General features: G+C 42.5%; 1 protein-coding gene across 1 annotated transcript in view; it reads left to right on the forward strand.

Annotated features, from left to right (window-relative positions):
- ctnnd2a (catenin (cadherin-associated protein), delta 2a) overlaps window positions 1–9,455 on the forward strand; it is a 208,383-nt gene extending 198,928 nt beyond the window's left edge. The window contains 4 exon segments of the mRNA XM_034132641.1: window positions 4,919–5,008; window positions 5,011–5,049; window positions 5,539–5,615; window positions 6,493–9,455. Of these exon segments, the coding sequence (XP_033988532.1) occupies window positions 4,919–5,008; window positions 5,011–5,049; window positions 5,539–5,615; window positions 6,493–6,912 (626 nt within the window). The 3' untranslated portion in view covers window positions 6,913–9,455.
- The last annotated feature ends 7,551 nt before the right edge of the window (window positions 9,456–17,006 follow it).

A 17,006-nucleotide genomic window follows, 5' to 3' on the forward strand; every position in this document is an offset into this window, starting at 1 on the left:
CATATTTATACTTTTTTTTTTTCAAAATACCAAACAGATCATGCATTTTAGCCATGCCTCATTTTGCTCAATTTGACATTTTTTAGCTCTGTTTTTGCAAGGGCTGATTCAGTGAGAACAGCACCATCTACTGGCCTGGCATATGTACTACAGCGTCTCCAGCGCTTTGAACGGCAATGGCCGTGGCTGTCTCCTCCTGATTGGTGGAGTTGGCCCAATAGCCGTAGCGCCACCGTCCTGACGTCAGGACAGTGTTCAAATCTGGATCAGTTTTTATCAGATCCGTTGCAGCCCCTTTTTTAGAGATTTGGGTATGGAGGAAAATAGAGAGGGTTGTGTTTTCTGACACTTGGTGAGTTCCCTGGAACACCGGGGACACATATTCATATATAAAAGACGTACAAAAGTGCATTTTGCATGATAGGTCCCCTTTAAGATAAGAACATTTGAAATGGTTCCTTTGGTGAGTTTCTATTATTTGATTGATTTAGTTTTACTTCTAATGTCAGCATGTTGGTAGATGTGGCATGGTACGTATTAAAGCAATATGAGATAATGAACTTAAATAAACGTAATCAATTAATAATGTATACGTTGTTTCTTTAAATCGTTCAACAACAGAAGTGTTAAACAGAAAATGGTGCTTTTACGGTCAGTTTCATAATACATTCGAGATTCTACAGTCAGTTATAAATGATTTTTTCACTTGTGAAAATGGTCCACCTTTTTGGAATTGAGTTAAGCAAGAGGTGCAAAGATACAACTAACTAAGACTTAAGATAATGAACACATGTATGTTGGACATGAGTGTAAACAGAAGGTACACGTCACACATGGATTCTAATGAGCTCTAACTTCAGACATTTAGCCGATCAGTCTAAATAGCTGTGCTCTCCTCACTCAGGCTTTCATGCTGTATAATTATGGTTAGCCTTTAGCTGGAGCCCATTGGCCTTCATGCTTAGCAAAGGGCACATTAGCATTAGCTGTTAGCATCGGTAGTAGAAGGGCCTTCAGCTGAGCTTTCTCCTCACCGGGCTTAGCAAGCTGATGAGGCAGAAAAGTACTTTTCCTTCCTCCCGGCTTAGAGAGGTCTTCAAGGACCCGGCTAAGAGAGAGACAGAGGGAGTGAGAGAGGGGGAGAAAAGTGTGTATTGGTGTCTGTGTGTGAGGAGACAGAGAAAGAGGGAGGGAGAAGATAAACAGCGAGGGAGATAAAGAGAAAAAGCAAGGAGGCAGGAAGAATTAGGGATTGAGGGATGGTTAATGCGGTGAGAAGGAAGTGAAGCATGAGGATTTGACTTTGGCAAGCGACATTGAAAATAAGGAGTTTTGAGATTGTAGTGCGGAGAGAAATGTGTGGATGCCAGTGGAGGAGGTCAGAGGAGGTGGGAAATATCTCCTCTCCCTCTCTGCTCTCCTCGTCTGCCCCCTCGTCTTTCCACTCTACCGCCCCTTACCGTTCACCCGTTTCATTCTTCTCCTCCTCTCTGCAGTAATCCTACTTTCTTCTCACCTCTCCCTCTGATCTCTCACTCTTTACAGGCTGCCTCAATACCCCCCCACACACACACACACACACACACCCCCGCATGCATCTGTATCTCCTCTTTGCATACGCTCCAGACTGCAATCCGGCCCTTAGAGATGGATCAAAGCAGAAGGAGTAATGATGGCGTGCAGGCACACTGGGAGGGGAGGAGAGGAAGAGTTAGTGTAAGGACAGAGTGGAGGAACCATGAGAGAGATAGACGGGAGTAAGGGAGGTTTACAGGCTAAGAGGAAGAGAGAGAAACAAAGGAGGAGTGAGACCTCTTTATCGATCATGCCCCCACAGGGTCCTGCTGTGTTTTGCACTGATAGAACGAGTCTCCCAGCTTCTTATATCCTGCGGTTAAAGCCAGGTCCCCACGGTAACTATAACAAGTAGTGATGGCGGTGTCTCCCGCGGTGTGTGACAGCTCTGAGCATCCGCCTTAATAGAATTCGCTGCAGAGGTGACAAATGCTGAAAATTAAATGTCAAAAGTGTCAAAACATTATAAAAGCCTGTAGCTCCTGTCTCCCCTGTTTGCTTTGCTAAATGTTTGAAATGTAATTCAACACAAGCATTTTTTTGGACAAATGTGCGTGTGCGTGCATAATAGAATATCTTGGTACAACACGGAAAGGCTGAGTAACAGAGACAAGGTTAGGATGCTACTTTGCTTTTTAATGTCAAACTTGAAGGGTTGGTTAAAGTCATTTCTTTGAAATTACATTACTTTATCTGTTTGAATACCAAAGTCCCTCCAGAAATGTTAAACCCTTTATTATATCATGCTAGTCACATTTGTCACACGCGTGTTTTGCCCCGCCGCTATTATCTGGGTATAATAGAACAGCCAAAGAGAACAAAGACTTTTTTATCCTGATTTTTGGCGAGCCAAAAGCCACACACACGCATACTCACACACGCATGTATTGAGAATTGAAGCAAGTGTTTCTCTCCAATAGCTACAGTCCTCATCTGCAATCCTAAAAGCTGAGTTAAACGGGTCTAAACAGCTTGTGTTTAGAATGTCCTTCACTTCTGGAGGGATATATACTGTGTGTATATATTCACTGCATGTGTGTGTACGGCAGGCAGTTACAGAAATGTTTAGCTAAGCATGACTAAGGGTCTGATACACAGGTAGGCAGGATTCTGGCAATTCAATGTGTCAAGATAGCAGGGACTGAGTAAGCACCATAAGTATGCTATAAGGGGATTACATTGTGACATGCTGAGTGTGTACTGTATGTGCGAGAAAGTGGAATAAATACAGTGCATATATATTATGTGTGCTGTGTGCGTGTATGGGTGCACACAGGCATGTGTGTGATGATGCGTTCATGTGTGTAAAGTAGATGAGTAGATCTAAACGCTTGAGAAAGTGACAGACAGAAATAGTGTGAGGTTTTAAAACTGAAAATAGGAAAAGGAATAGCATTTATTGTCACAGTAACCGATAAAATAGCTGCAACGATTACCCGACCACAGGAAACACCTCCCATCAGTTATATCTTGGATGACATTGAGAGTGCATGGGAACTATCAAATACATTTAGATAGCAAAAAAACTCATAAATCAAGAGATAAGCACACATTTCCACCATGTATTGTATAAAACATTTTGTAAGATTTATATAATTAACACTGTTAAATACCATCTATTTTTAAGTCTATTAAAACAGAGCACATAGGGAACATGATGCATGGGGTTGATTGCAGCGTACTTGAGCTCATTGGATTGGGAGGTTGGGATTACTCACACAGAAATGGAAACTAACATCTACTGCGATTTTCCATCCACTTGCCATCCAAAGTGGATCGGTAGCAGCACTGTGATTTTCTGTCATTACTTATTTTGGTCCAGACATTTTGCGTAAGTCCCAACTATTTTGGCAGTATGAAGCAAGACAAATACGCAACAAAAGGGAAGAGAAAGAGGGTGAAACTTGTCTGACAAAACTGGTCATTATTTGGCCTCAACTTGAAGATCTGTCAGCTATAGAAACCTTTATATTTGATCACCATGACAATTATTTTTAACATGGCTTGGAACGTACTCCATCATTGGCGTACCTGTATGTATTTGTTGTATTTCTGTTGCCTGAGAGCTCTACTTTTTGCAGGATTTGGGTTTACATTACTAGTCATGACATTTGTCATCCTTTATGAGGACCAAAGAATAGAGTGGCGAAGTCCCTCCCTTTCCGGTGGGCCTCCATAGGACCTTATTTTGGAAAAATTATGTATTGAAGTCAATGACGAGAGAAAGATTATCTTTCGATCCCGTTTGAATTGTGCCACGAATTACACATATGATGTTTGTCAATTTAAAAGAAAATTTTGCAAGTCAAAAAAATAAAAATGTGTCGTAAAACTGTGAAGTAACACTTTTTTTGTGTGAAACCGCTCAATGAACTACATCTCCCGTCTCGCACCACACACCAAGACGGCCGTCACGTTGGCACATCTCACTTCTTTCTTTCAGAATGAGGCGGAAAGTATTAAAAGAGGTGAAAATCACTACAAGTCTGGGCATGTTGAGAGCTGTACATACACACAAGGGGAGTTAGTCGGTTCGTAAGAGCCAGCATGCGGGACCGGGATTCTGGGATTTGTAGTCTTTCTAGTTGCGTATTTTTCATAGTCTTATATTTCAACAGTTTTAAGACAAACTGTGACTTTTTTGACATGGAAATGATTTTTTAAGATTGACAAACATCATATGTGTAATTCGTGGCACAATTCAAACGGGATCGAAAGATACGTTTTCTCTCTCCATTGACTTCAATACATAATTCTTCCGAAATAAGGTCCCATGGGTCGGAAGAAGATGGGCGGGACTTCGCCTCTCTATAAGACTGTGTGTGTAACAGAACCATGTCCAGTGATCACAAGCAGATACGAGCTGACTGTATCAATCTGTGTTCCACCGGTCAAGTCTCAGATCTGGATATATCTTTTGATATTTGGTTGTGGTTCCTGAATTGAGAAAATGTGTACCACATACACATTTGATATTCAAATAATGTATTCAAAACCTGGTGTGTGTATGAATTCCCAAAAGTCCTTGATGGAGGTGACTCCTTATGCTGACAAGCTAAATGATGAATAATGACTGTGCACCTTGAAAGACCGCGACACACACACACACACAAATATAGGCACGCCGAGTTTGAATGTACATGCTGTTCAGGGATTATTGCTCATTATTGCGTGTGTGTGTGTGTGTGTGTGTGTGTGTGTGTGTGTGTGTGTGTGTGTGTGTGTGTGTGTGTGTGTGTGTGTGTGTGGTGTGTGTGTGTGTGTGTGTGTGTGTGTGTTGTGTGTGTGTGTGTGTGGTGTGTGTGGTGTGTGTGTGTGTGTGTGTGTGTGTGTGTGTGTGTAGCGAGCGCTCCAGCCTCCCCCAGAGAGATGATGAGTCTGAAGGAACGCAAGATGGACTACGATTCCACGGCAACCAACGCTGGTTTCCATAGCAACAAGGAGAGCACACATCCCGGAAAGACGGCATGGCAGGTGTGTGTGTGTGTGTGTGTGTGTGTGTGTGTGTGTGTGTGTGTGTGTGTGTGTGTGTGTGTGGTGTGTGTGTGTGTGTGTGTGTGTGTGTGTGTGGTGTGTGTGTGTGTGTGTGTGTGTGTGTTGGTGTGTGTGTGGTGTGTGTGTGTGTGTGTGTGTGTGTGTGTGATGGAGAGACGAAATGAATGAAATGATTCTATTTATCTCCCTCTTTATCTTTCTTTCTCTTCTATTTTCACTCTCTACTTCTCCTCTCGCTTTCTCCCCTTTTTTTGTCTCACATTATTTTTCTTCTCTTACTCACACACTTTGATTTTTCTCCATCTATGCCTCTCGTTCTTTTCCAGCGTCTTTCTCTCACTGCTTTTTCACTATCCCTCCTCTCTGTATTTTATTTTGAATTTGAATGATTATTATTAGCATTATTATCCTTATCATTCACTTAACAGTGCTTTCTTTCTCTTTTCTGTCCATTCTGCATCCATCCAGTTCAAGTGTCCTGTGGAACATCTACATTGTTCCGAAACTCTTACCTGACCGCCAGCGATGACATCAAGCAAAGCCAGGTGGGTTAATAAGGACTCTATAAATATACTTCACACTTTACACGTTGGTACGTACAAAAAGTCACACACCAGCACGGCAGGTTTTAGCAGTGCATGCTTGTCGTCAGGGCTCTCATAAATTGGCATATGCTGTCATGACAAGGTGGTTATTAGGAGAGATAGCAGCAGGAAGGAAGATGCACACACACATTCACATAAAAGGTGTCCCACTGTGATAAGAGAGCATGCAGCAGAACCCCCCCCCCCCCCCCAGCTCTGGCAGCGTTGGAAAACTGCAACCTGAAGCCCCACCCTCTGGGCAATTAAAATCATCACCTTGGTTGGTTGCGCTAATGATTTGCTTCTGATGAATGACTCTGCTGGGGAGGAGGGAGGAGTCACAGACAGCAGGATAGCCTCTGAATAGGATTATTACATTGTCAAATTCGTATGTTGGAGCATATGTATCAAATACATCATTCCTGTATAAGTTCCTTTTTTTGGGTAGACACTTTAGGTTTAACCAAGGATGGTTAACTCAACTAAATACCTGACATTTCTGAGAAAAGGGATTTTAACACATACAGTATGACTTCATTTTGAAAAACACACACACACACACAATCACTAACCTGTGTTACAAAGGTAGAGATCAATACGTGCATGTAATAGAGAATTCACAGTAAGAGTTCCTTCCTTCAGGTCTTTCCTATCTTTGTACACGTACTGCCTGCCTTTCTGAAACCTTCTCCCCCATGTGCTCACTCTCCTCCCGCCACTCTCCTCTCCATCTCTCCCCCTTATCTCCCTCTCTGATGACTCTTTATTTCTGCCTGCTGCACTTAACCCCCACCTACCACTTTTCCGCCACTTCAACCCCCCCCCTCCCCCCAACCAGGCTCCAGCCCAGCCCTGCGTCGTGCCCCCTGTGCCCCAGCAGGACAGCCCGTCATCAACCTTGCTAAAAGACTACGACCCCTACCCTCCCCCTCCTTCCTTCCCCCAGCCCCAGCCGCCGCAGCCTCCCCCTCACAGCCAGAGCCGGAGCTTTAATGAAGTGTACTACGAGGACCAGGGACCCCCAGCTCCTCCCTCCCAGCCCCAGCCGCAGGTCCAGGCTCAGGCCCAGCCTCAGGCCCAACCCCAGCAGCCCCCAAGCTCCAGCACCGCCCCCCGGGACCCGCGGGAGGACCTGCGCATGCATCTGGGCCTCAAATCCACCGGCAACTACGTGGACTTCTACTCGGCCTCTCGGCCCTACAGCGAACTGAACTACGAGACCAACCACTACCCGGCCTCACCCGACTCCTGGGTCTAGTCAGACCACGACCATGGGGGGGCAAGAGAGAGTCTGTGTGTGAGTGTGTGAAAGGGATTATTTTTGAAAGAGATCAACATCAGATTATCACAAGTAGACAGCAAGTGGCGTGTTGAAACTGGATCTTGTAGCCAGTGGCAGCACATGTGTGTTCACTAGAAGAAGGGGGAAGCTAGATGGGGTTAAGGAAGGAAGTCAGGTTGAGTGACAAAGAGAGGGTGTTTCTCAATCTCGAGTAAAGCTGCTCCAGAGCCACTATTTCAAGCATACTACGTCATCGAGTGCCGCCGAAATCCTGTACCAATGTCCAGCATACTTGGAATTCTACCGAGCCCGGCGTACTTCGTTTGGAGACATTTCGAGCCTGCACATGAGTAGACTTTGCGGTCTTAAAATCCCCACAATGCTTTGCACACAGACCAATTTCCCCAAATCTGTGGCGGAAAATGTAAGGCGGGGCCTCTCAGATGACGCACACTTGCTCGCCTGTTCCATTCTTCGTTTTCCGAGGCTAGGAAGTATTCTTGCCTCGCTTCTGAAGCAAGCGTACTCGACATTGAGAAACACCCAGAGACTGTGCATGTGCATGCGGACATTTTCCCTTTTTCTTTTTCCCCCAGACAGCTTTATTTCTTCAAAGTCAGCTCCATTGCACCGGTGAGTGGATAAGGGGGAGAAGGTATGAAGAAGTGTGTTTGAAAGGGTGAGAGAGGAGTGGGCCGGAGAATATAGAAAGAGATAAGAGGACCAAGCAGAGAAGAGGAACAAGATGGGATCAGGAAATAATGGGGAGCAGATGAGGGAGAGCTCTTACTCTGTAGGAGCAGAAAGGGTCCTGACCTTTTTTCTGAAGACAGAAGGAATGTGAGGGAGGCAAAGATGGCATGAGGGTTCTTGAGTAGGTCAGAAGGAATGAAAGCACAGAAAAAGATGAAAGCACAGGAGGCACAAGGCAAGAAGTGGATGTTTACCATTTCACCCAAGTGACAAACGTAGCACTGCTTTTATCCCCCCCTTTTTTGTTGCCTTGCCGCCTACAGATGCTTCTCCAACAGTTTTCAAAGAATGTCATCTTCAAAAGACTTTTTTTTTAATCATTATTTTACATCTTTTTTTATTTGTACTTTTCTAAATTTTCACAAAAGCATTTTTATTTTATGTGTACAGTTCAAAGGTGATATCGTGTGTATATTACACATGTTTTTGATGGGGCCACTTGTGAAAACATGATTTCTTTCCCCCCCATACCCGACTACTGACTGAAACAACAAAGCAACACACAAAAAAGTGCGAACCCGAGAAGCAGAACAGACATTCTCATGATGGATGTCAGTGGACACTTTTGTTTTTGCCCTTTTCCCCGCCGGAGAGGAAACCCCGCAGTGTTTGTGTTTTTCTCCATCAAATGAATTTTGTTGTGGACATGTTCAAACGTCAAGAGCCGTTCAGGGCTGCCACAGCATCCGATTGGCAGAACAGCACCGCTCCAGAGTCCCTGATGACAAAAGTGCTTTTTCACTGCCTAAAGAATATTTGTGTATGTTTAAAGCACACTCTCGGTCTTTGGAAAATATTTTCCTTTTTGGGAGCTGATCTGTTTGACTTTGTCAACTTTCAGTGGTTTCTCATCATCACTTGTGCATCAAAACTGGTCCGTCTCAGAGCCACCGTGACATTTCAGTGTACAGTAGAGATAAAGAGAAAGAGAGAGACATGACATTGTGCCAAACTTTGACACCTAGTGGACTTTAAAGGGACATTCTGTCGAAGTTTACAGACAATGACTGAATGACTCCCTCTGCTGTTTGTATTTTCTTGTGTTTTGATCAGGTGAAGCCGTAATTATTGCTGGGGATCATGGGTAACATCTCCCTCCCATAGATGTACAGACCTGCCTCTCTGTGTTGGCTGAGCATGTGTGGGCGTGCTTGTGTAGGGACACATGTGTGCGTGCGTTTGTGTACGTGTGCATGTATGTGACAGGATGTGTGGCCCGTGTGTGTACACGTAAACTTGAGCGAGCGTATCTATGCATGCATGTGTAGTAGTGTGTGTGTGTGTGTGTGTGTGTGTGTGTGCCTCTGTTGCGTGTAAGTGCGTGTGTGTTCCTGTATAAATCAATGTCCAAACAAGGCATTCCTACCGACAGTTTGTCCAGTTTTACAACATGAAAAACCAAGGTAAAAATCACTAGAATGAATTGTTGATATAGAATGACAAATCTATGAATATATGAATATAAATATAAATATATATATAATTTTTATGTGCAGATGTCAGTGTCACTAAATGCAACAAATGTTCGCAGAGAAAAAAATGATTATGTGGTATACAACAGAACTCTTGTTCACTTGACCTGTACGTGGAAGCTGCTGATCGGGCCCCCCCCAACCCCCTCTCAATCGAGACAAAAGAGAAATCCCACCTGAAGATGCTCAGGCTCTGGTGCGAGTTGTGTGTTATTGTGTGTCCATGCTTCTTAGATGACCCTACTGAGAGACGACCGTACTTGAACACAAGGAAAATAAAAAGACTCTTTGCAATCAAACACCATTGTCTCCGCAACTGTTAATCATTTAATAACTGATGAAAATGTGTCAAACCCTTTCCTTAATTAGCAACTATGGGATGTTTTCTTCACATGTACACCGTATAAAGTGTTTTTCTCTCAAGCAAATCTGAATCATGTGGTGATGGTGTAGGTTAATCTGACACACTTTGATGGGTTTTAGCTTTATTCCCGTTTGCTCGTTCTTTCAGTCTCTTTTTTTGCTCAAAAGGACTTTAGGGGGCTTTGAAGAGTTAATAGCATGATGCCAGAACCATTACCCTCCCACAGACTTCCTATGGTTTCTGAGCATGACTTTTAAAAATGGTTCTGCAGAACACAAATTACAGGTATCAAAGTAATTTACATATCAGGTCAAACCAAGATATACTTACAATTGATGTCAATAAGGAGACAGTGTGGATGAACATGACTGACATATATAAAGCAATAATGTAATACACTTACCTTAAACAGCAGTGATAGGCATGTACAGGGGTTTCATATTTGAATGTTACGCTGCCTCTGAGTGACAGCATTGAGACCGGCTCATAGCGGTGTTAATAGTTTAAAACATGAGACGTAAAGCGAATTGAAGGGCTGCTACATCCATCAGCCTCTATTGTCACGTTAATGACAGTGGACCGACATGAAAGATCCACTAATGGCAATTCACGTGTTCCAAAATACCCATTTTTGTATTTTTCCCTTGCTTTGTTCCCTTTCTGCGTCGCCCCCTCCGACTTTGATCCCATTCATCCAATTATCCTGAGATTGAAGTGAACTTGAAGCATTAAATGAATGAGGCTGAGCAGCATTTGTTACCACCCATTGGAATTCATGTCTCCCCCTTCTCTCCCCCTGCCTTCTCCCTCTTTGATGCTTTTAGGCCTGTGAAATGTAGTGTTGGGTAATAACTCCATTGCATTGATTATTAGCCTTCACAATAGCCTCTTCTGTGTGAGCACAGTCCCATAGTGGAAGGCCGGTGTAACTTAATGTGGCATGAAAATAGCTCCTCAATTTCCCTCCGCACAGCCTCTCCAGAAAGCGCCCTGTTTCACCCTGCAGATGCCTCCGGCCTTCAATGTTTCACTCCTTCTCTCCCAGCTTTCTCTCCCTCTAATTCTCATTGCTTCCCTGCCCATTCAGCTGTCAAACACCTCTGGCAGGACTCAAAGGTGTGTGTGCGGGTGTACGCATGTATGTGCGTGCAGGGGCATGTCAGCAGAGAGCCAGTGGGGAAGATAGGTGAGACACAAAGTGAGATGTAAGGGAAAAGGGAGACTGAGGTGTAGAGGGGAGCAGGTGGAGGGTCTGTGATATATACTCTGAGGATTTGAGTGTGAAATCAATTTGGGTTTAAGAAGAAATAAGGCTCCATGGAGCCACTGTTTGCCACAGATAGACCTGGAGAAATGAATGTTCTCGTTTGAAAGGGAAGGGTGGAGCCTGAAGGAAGGTGAAAGAAGGAAGAGTAGGTTGGAGGATAATGGAAAGGTAGGAAAAGAATAGGGAAGGACAGGGAGACTTTTAACAGTATGGAGAAAATGTAGGAATTATATAGCGAAAAACATGAGAAGCATCAGTACTCAAACCATTAACCTTAATAACCTTATATTATAAAATAAGTATGTGCAAATCAGCACATTTAAAGAAATCACATAGCAGTAAGAGCAATACGTTGATTTATTACTTACATTTTAACTCAATTGCAGGTCGCATAGCTTTTCCAGCGAGAACAACAGCCTGGTTAATAAAAGACACTTCCAACCAAAAAATAAAAGCACTGATCAGGCTTTTTCCCTACAAATAACCTGTTTTATACTGCAGGGAATGATGGTTGGATTGCTAAAAAGAAGATGTTTGGCTCCTGTTTTACTGGCCAAGAGTGTGTGCTGAGCTTTGCCTCTTCATGGAGATGACTGAGAGGCTGCGCCCGTAGGTAAAGAGAAGGATGGAGTGAAGAGGAAAATTACAGAGGACTAAGATGAGAGACGATTGAAGGGATCAGGTATGGAGAGGAGAAGTAATATAAACAGGCTTTTTCAGACAAAAAAAGCCCAGAAAGAGGTCCTCCCAAATCCCCACTTATTTGAATCGAGTACATCACTTTTCATTTCTCGTTCCCTCTGCTGTCATAAAGTCTGCTGCATTTCCTTTCTAAGCAACAGAAGAAGACAAAGATATGTCAGAGGGCCTCACAGCGAGATGTTAACTGCTGTTTGACATGGGTGTTATCATGGTTCACTTACACCTGTGGGATGTGGTAGGATGTTTTAATTTGATCCTTGCCAAGAACTCTTTCACACAGCACTAAGACTGAACAGTGCTGATTAAGCCATCCGAAAATAGCCTCAGAAAATCAGCAGTGAGAAATCTTTGTGAAGAACTCTGCAGGAATAACAAGTCTGAACAAAAAGCTCACAGTTTTGATTAAACGTTAGTGATTGAAGATATTTTATGTGAGGATGTGAAAATTACATGTAGGGATGTTATTGATTTTAATTAGTTGACACTGTGTTCTTATTTCCTGTATTTCCCTTGTTAATCCCAGGGGCGGACAGTCAAGCCCCCATTCTGCGGAAAATGTAGGTGCACTGCCTGGTGAAATTAGCTAAATGCTAACATCAGCATACAGTCAAGCTCACAATGACAATGCTAATGTGCAGTAAGAAGAAATCTAACCATGGGTACTATCTTCAGGGCCTTTCACACATGCAATGAAAACAACTACACGCCCTCATTGTATGTGAGAACGTACTTCACCCTACCGGGTCTTTAGTAATCTGATTGAGCTCATGTGTGGATAGAGCCAATCAGTGTCACATTGAGGGAGGGTGTGTTTATGAGATTTATGTTGCAGCTGACGTGAAAAGAGAATAAAACAAACATCCAAAAGTCAGAAGAATATACATTTATAAAAAAAATGCCATTGAAAATGTCTTACAGTACTTGAAAGACACAACATTTGGGATTTCAAAGAAAGGCAGGAGACACTGTTCAGATACTAGGCGGCATTGGAACCGTCATGTTGTCCGCATCCAGTGGCGAGCCGTGAGCTTTATACCTAGGCCCTCTGACCCCCACCCCTTCCCTCAAAAAAAATAAAAAATAAAAGAGTTATTATGTCACAGCGTATACTTCAGCGGAATATCAAAACAACGGCCCAGGGTGCAAAACGCATCAATGACAGCGACCCTCTACCACACAAAACAACACCTGTGAACCCAATTTGTGTTCTTTGACATTGAAAATGATATTGCATTGTGTTTGTTACTTTCATTGCAGTTGTATGTCTTAAGTGTAATTTGGCATGCTTTTATTTTGAAGGCGAGTTCACGCTGTTGACAGGAAGTTGTTGTTGCTATGGAAACAAGAAAAGTTTCACAGCGGGCGGAACTCGTCATAAAGTCCGCGATAATAAAACCCACCCATTTAGAGGGATGATATGATTGGTCAATTGTACTGTCATTTGACATTACTCTCTCGTTCAGTTACTATAGCGGGCCCTCTGTGAATCGCAGAGAGGCCCGCTATAGTAACTGACATTCAAACAGAGACTGAACAGGCAGATTCGAAGGATTTATTTCTTTGGAAATGTTATTTTATTAAATCAAGTTTTTTTTCGGTAAAACTAATGAAAAATATAACCAAAATAATATTTAAAAAATATATATTTTAAAATGTTTTTAAATATTAGTTTTTGGAATATTTTAGGCCCTCACAGAGGGCCTAGAGGGCCCTGACGGCTCGCCACTGTCCGCATCATGTGCTGTCTCCTGCAGTCATACCCCTCACCTAAACCACAAAGTACCAGTTACTCAGAACACTTAGAATCTCCTGTTGTGTTCTACATATGTGGAACAGAAACTCAGGACATTGGCTAAAAATATAATATACCTTAGATAGCATGTCAGCATTGAATGCAAAAGTTTGAGTGGCTTTGTGAACAACTTCTAACCTTAGAGAACCTGTTTCAGCATAAACCTGTGCACACAGAGAAATAGACAGTAGATTTGTCCTTAATTAACACTGCAGGCCCTGAATTCGATCCAGTATGCAGAACAAAGCACAACCAGGACACCTTTCATCATGCTGAACAGAACACATCAATAAAAGCTAAAACCATACCGAGATGAATGAGTATTTGAACTCTCATGTCTCTGTGGTGTCATTAAAATGATGGCTACCTCGGGTGCACCCTGTCTTGAAGCAGCTTGAGGACTACTGTCACAGTGAGTATGTTCCTTTTCTAAAATGAGCAAATTTAGCATTTGATTTACTGTTTCACTAAACTTGACCTCAGACTCCTTGTGGAGGAGGAACACAGCAAAGGGAGAAAACCTGCGCTGATCGATAAAGCATTGCATTATTGTTAATCAATCTGCTTGCTGCAGCGCTTCTTCTTCTCTTTCCTGTCCTGACTTTTCACCCTGTGTCAGTTTGACTTTGAGATACATGGACACATGCATCAAAGTGTACACTTATGGAATGGTTCTCTGTCACATGCACACCCCCACATGAGCACACACACACACACACACCATAAGGCGCCCTTGTCAGGTATCGAATAGTCAATGCTGCAGAGCAGAGAAGAAGCCTTGCCTATTCATGTGTGATAGTGCAGCAGAGGACCCAGCTGGCTCCCACAGAGCTCCGGCATGTGTGTGTGGTGTGTGTAAGAGAGGGAGAGAAAAGCAGAGATTTTGTATGTGTCGGAGGCATGATTGCATGTGTGTGAGAGAACAAATGTGTGTGTATGTGTGTATACACACCTGTCAGTTTGAGAAAACTCACTCACCTGTGACGTCCTCATTCTGTCTCTCTGTAAGCCGTCTCTGAGAGTGCTCCTCTCAAAGGCCCAGGCAACACACACACACACACACACACACACACACACACACACACACACACACACACACACACACACACACACACACACACACACACACACACACACACACACACACACACACAGTCATATCAGCCATGGGCAGGTGTTGAGATCACTGACTTCTAAAGAGGATTTCACCTATGGCAGTTTGAATGTGTGCCATGTATTTTCACACTGAGTAATGAATGCTCACCCTCTTTCTCAGTCTTGCATGTGTGTGTGCACATCAGAGGGAGACAGGTCGGAGGGAGACTGACACAAAAAGAAAGTCTGAGAGGGAGAGAAAATATGAGCTGCATGTGGAGCTGTGTATATTTTGCTTCGGAGCTGTGCAGTTTCTAACAGTGACTCGTCAGTTTTTCTGGGACATCACAGGTCAGGCTTTGTTGGAGTGACAGCGATGATGAATCCTGTAGGACACAAACTCCCACACACACAACTGGAGAGGCTTCTGTGATGCAGTAAAGCTGCATTCTTCCATCTAGTGGCCACATATGCACACACATGTATGCATTCATGGATGCATGTGACAGAGAGAACCACACAAACACAGGTGACTGGGTTTGAGTTGCAGCATGGTTAACATGCTTGAAAGCTATTTAATGATATTGAAACTATTGGCTGCCTTTATAAGAAGAGTGTTTTCTTTTGATAATCGAACCAAATACTTTCTTTAAAGTTCTGTTGTGTTTATAAATGTAAGTCAAATGTGTTGGAGTCAGACAATCCTTTAACACAAGTGTTGCATATCTCAGACAAGACTAAAGAATGTGGTGCCACAGCAGTGTCTGGACCTAAACATGACAAATACAAATAAGAAAATAACTCTATTAGGGCCAGAATTACTCCTTAGGCCACTGTTGAATTTGAGAATGACATCTATTAACTTATTTTTTCAAATAAGAGTTCACAAAGTCTGAACATTTAAAGTAGAATTAACAATTCATCTAATTATCAGCAGACTGCTTCCTGAACTGTGAGTGAACTCCTGGCCTTTTGATTGGTTGTCAACACCCTCCACAGGGACACTAATGCCTTGGCAACAGATTATTTCCCTTTGAGGATAAATGTGATGCTGGGATCCCCCCCCCCCCCTCCGCCAAATCACATGCATCATCAGCAGTGTGTGTGTGTGTTGAAAATTATCTGATTGCATCTGTATTCTTAATATTTGTTGTCGTGTGTGTCAATGAATAATTCAAATGTACTAAATTAAAACTGGTGTATTTGTGTGTGTGGACTGTGAGTGCAGCAAACATCACTTCTTCTGATGGTCCGAGTGAAAAAGACAGCTGCCACTTCACACTGCAATTATGCCATTACACAGTTGATGATGGTCTGCATGCCTCACTGTGACCACACACACACACACACACACACACACACACACACACACACACACACACACACACACACACACACACACACACACACACACACACACACACACACACACACACACACTCTCACATACTGTAATCACATGTCCCCACATGTGAATGTAAGCACACTCATCAGATTGATTACTCCTAGAACATATCACATAAAGCACATTGCAGTGCAAACACCTATTAATCAACAGCTGCTACACAAAGACAAAAACACACATGGTGTCCTACATAGAAACATAATAGCTATATGTACACTGAAGCATATGGTCTCAATATTCTAATGTATTTATTCAATCAGGAACATCATTCGTATGTCCTTTTTCTCAGTTGCCTTAGGACCTTTTGGCTTTGCCAGCACATCTCAGCTCTGCCAGTGTCACATCAGCCAGTGTCACATCAGCCTATCAATGACTTGATTTAGGAAAACAGAAGGGGGTTAAAAAGTTCCCACTTTAACGCACATACATAGAAACCCTTTCTCTCCCTTTTCGTACTGTTGGATTGTCTAATCCTACTGATGCCCGGCTGCTGCTTTTTTTATTTTGAGACATTGCGCTATAAGCGAGACTTTCTAAAATACTTTCGGGTTAGCGAAGGAAACTGACTATCAGAAGGATTAGCTTAATACATGTTTCAGTCTTAGAAGCTGTAGGTGTACAGCTAGTAGCACTTAAAATAGTGTCTTTCTACTTTTGCATTCTGCTCTTAATAAAATAAAGTATCAGCGAAACAGCATTTATTCCCACCATTAAAATGTACCTAATGGGCTATTAGAGTCAGACATTAAGTAGTGAGTTTAACTGGATCCTAAAATATATTTGTTTACAACACAAAGCACCTGACTGTTTGATACAGGCTTTTTGGACAGCTCCTTCGTGGACTCTCACATTGTGTGTGTGTATGAGACAGTCATTTTGCAAACATGCATTCAGTATGGTCGTTCTTGTACTTTATATGATTTTTGGGGATGATGGGATGAAATAATTCAGATGGATAAACAATTGGACTACAAATAACTAAATAATTATATCATAATAAAAAGTAATACAAATTCAAATGCATGGATAGATTCAGAATCAGAATACTTTATTAATCCCGGGGTGAAAGCATTCATTATATAATGAATCAAATAAAAATAAGAAGATAATTACATTCAAATAAAATGAATACATACAAATATGTATTTCCAATAAAATATGTATTTCCAATAAAATATTAAATAAAATAAAAATATATATATTTATATTTATCATCAAAT

The sequence above is a fragment of the Trematomus bernacchii genome, unplaced genomic scaffold (genome assembly GCF_902827165.1).
Source record: "Trematomus bernacchii unplaced genomic scaffold, fTreBer1.1, whole genome shotgun sequence".
NCBI classification, from domain to species: domain Eukaryota; kingdom Metazoa; phylum Chordata; class Actinopteri; order Perciformes; family Nototheniidae; genus Trematomus; species Trematomus bernacchii.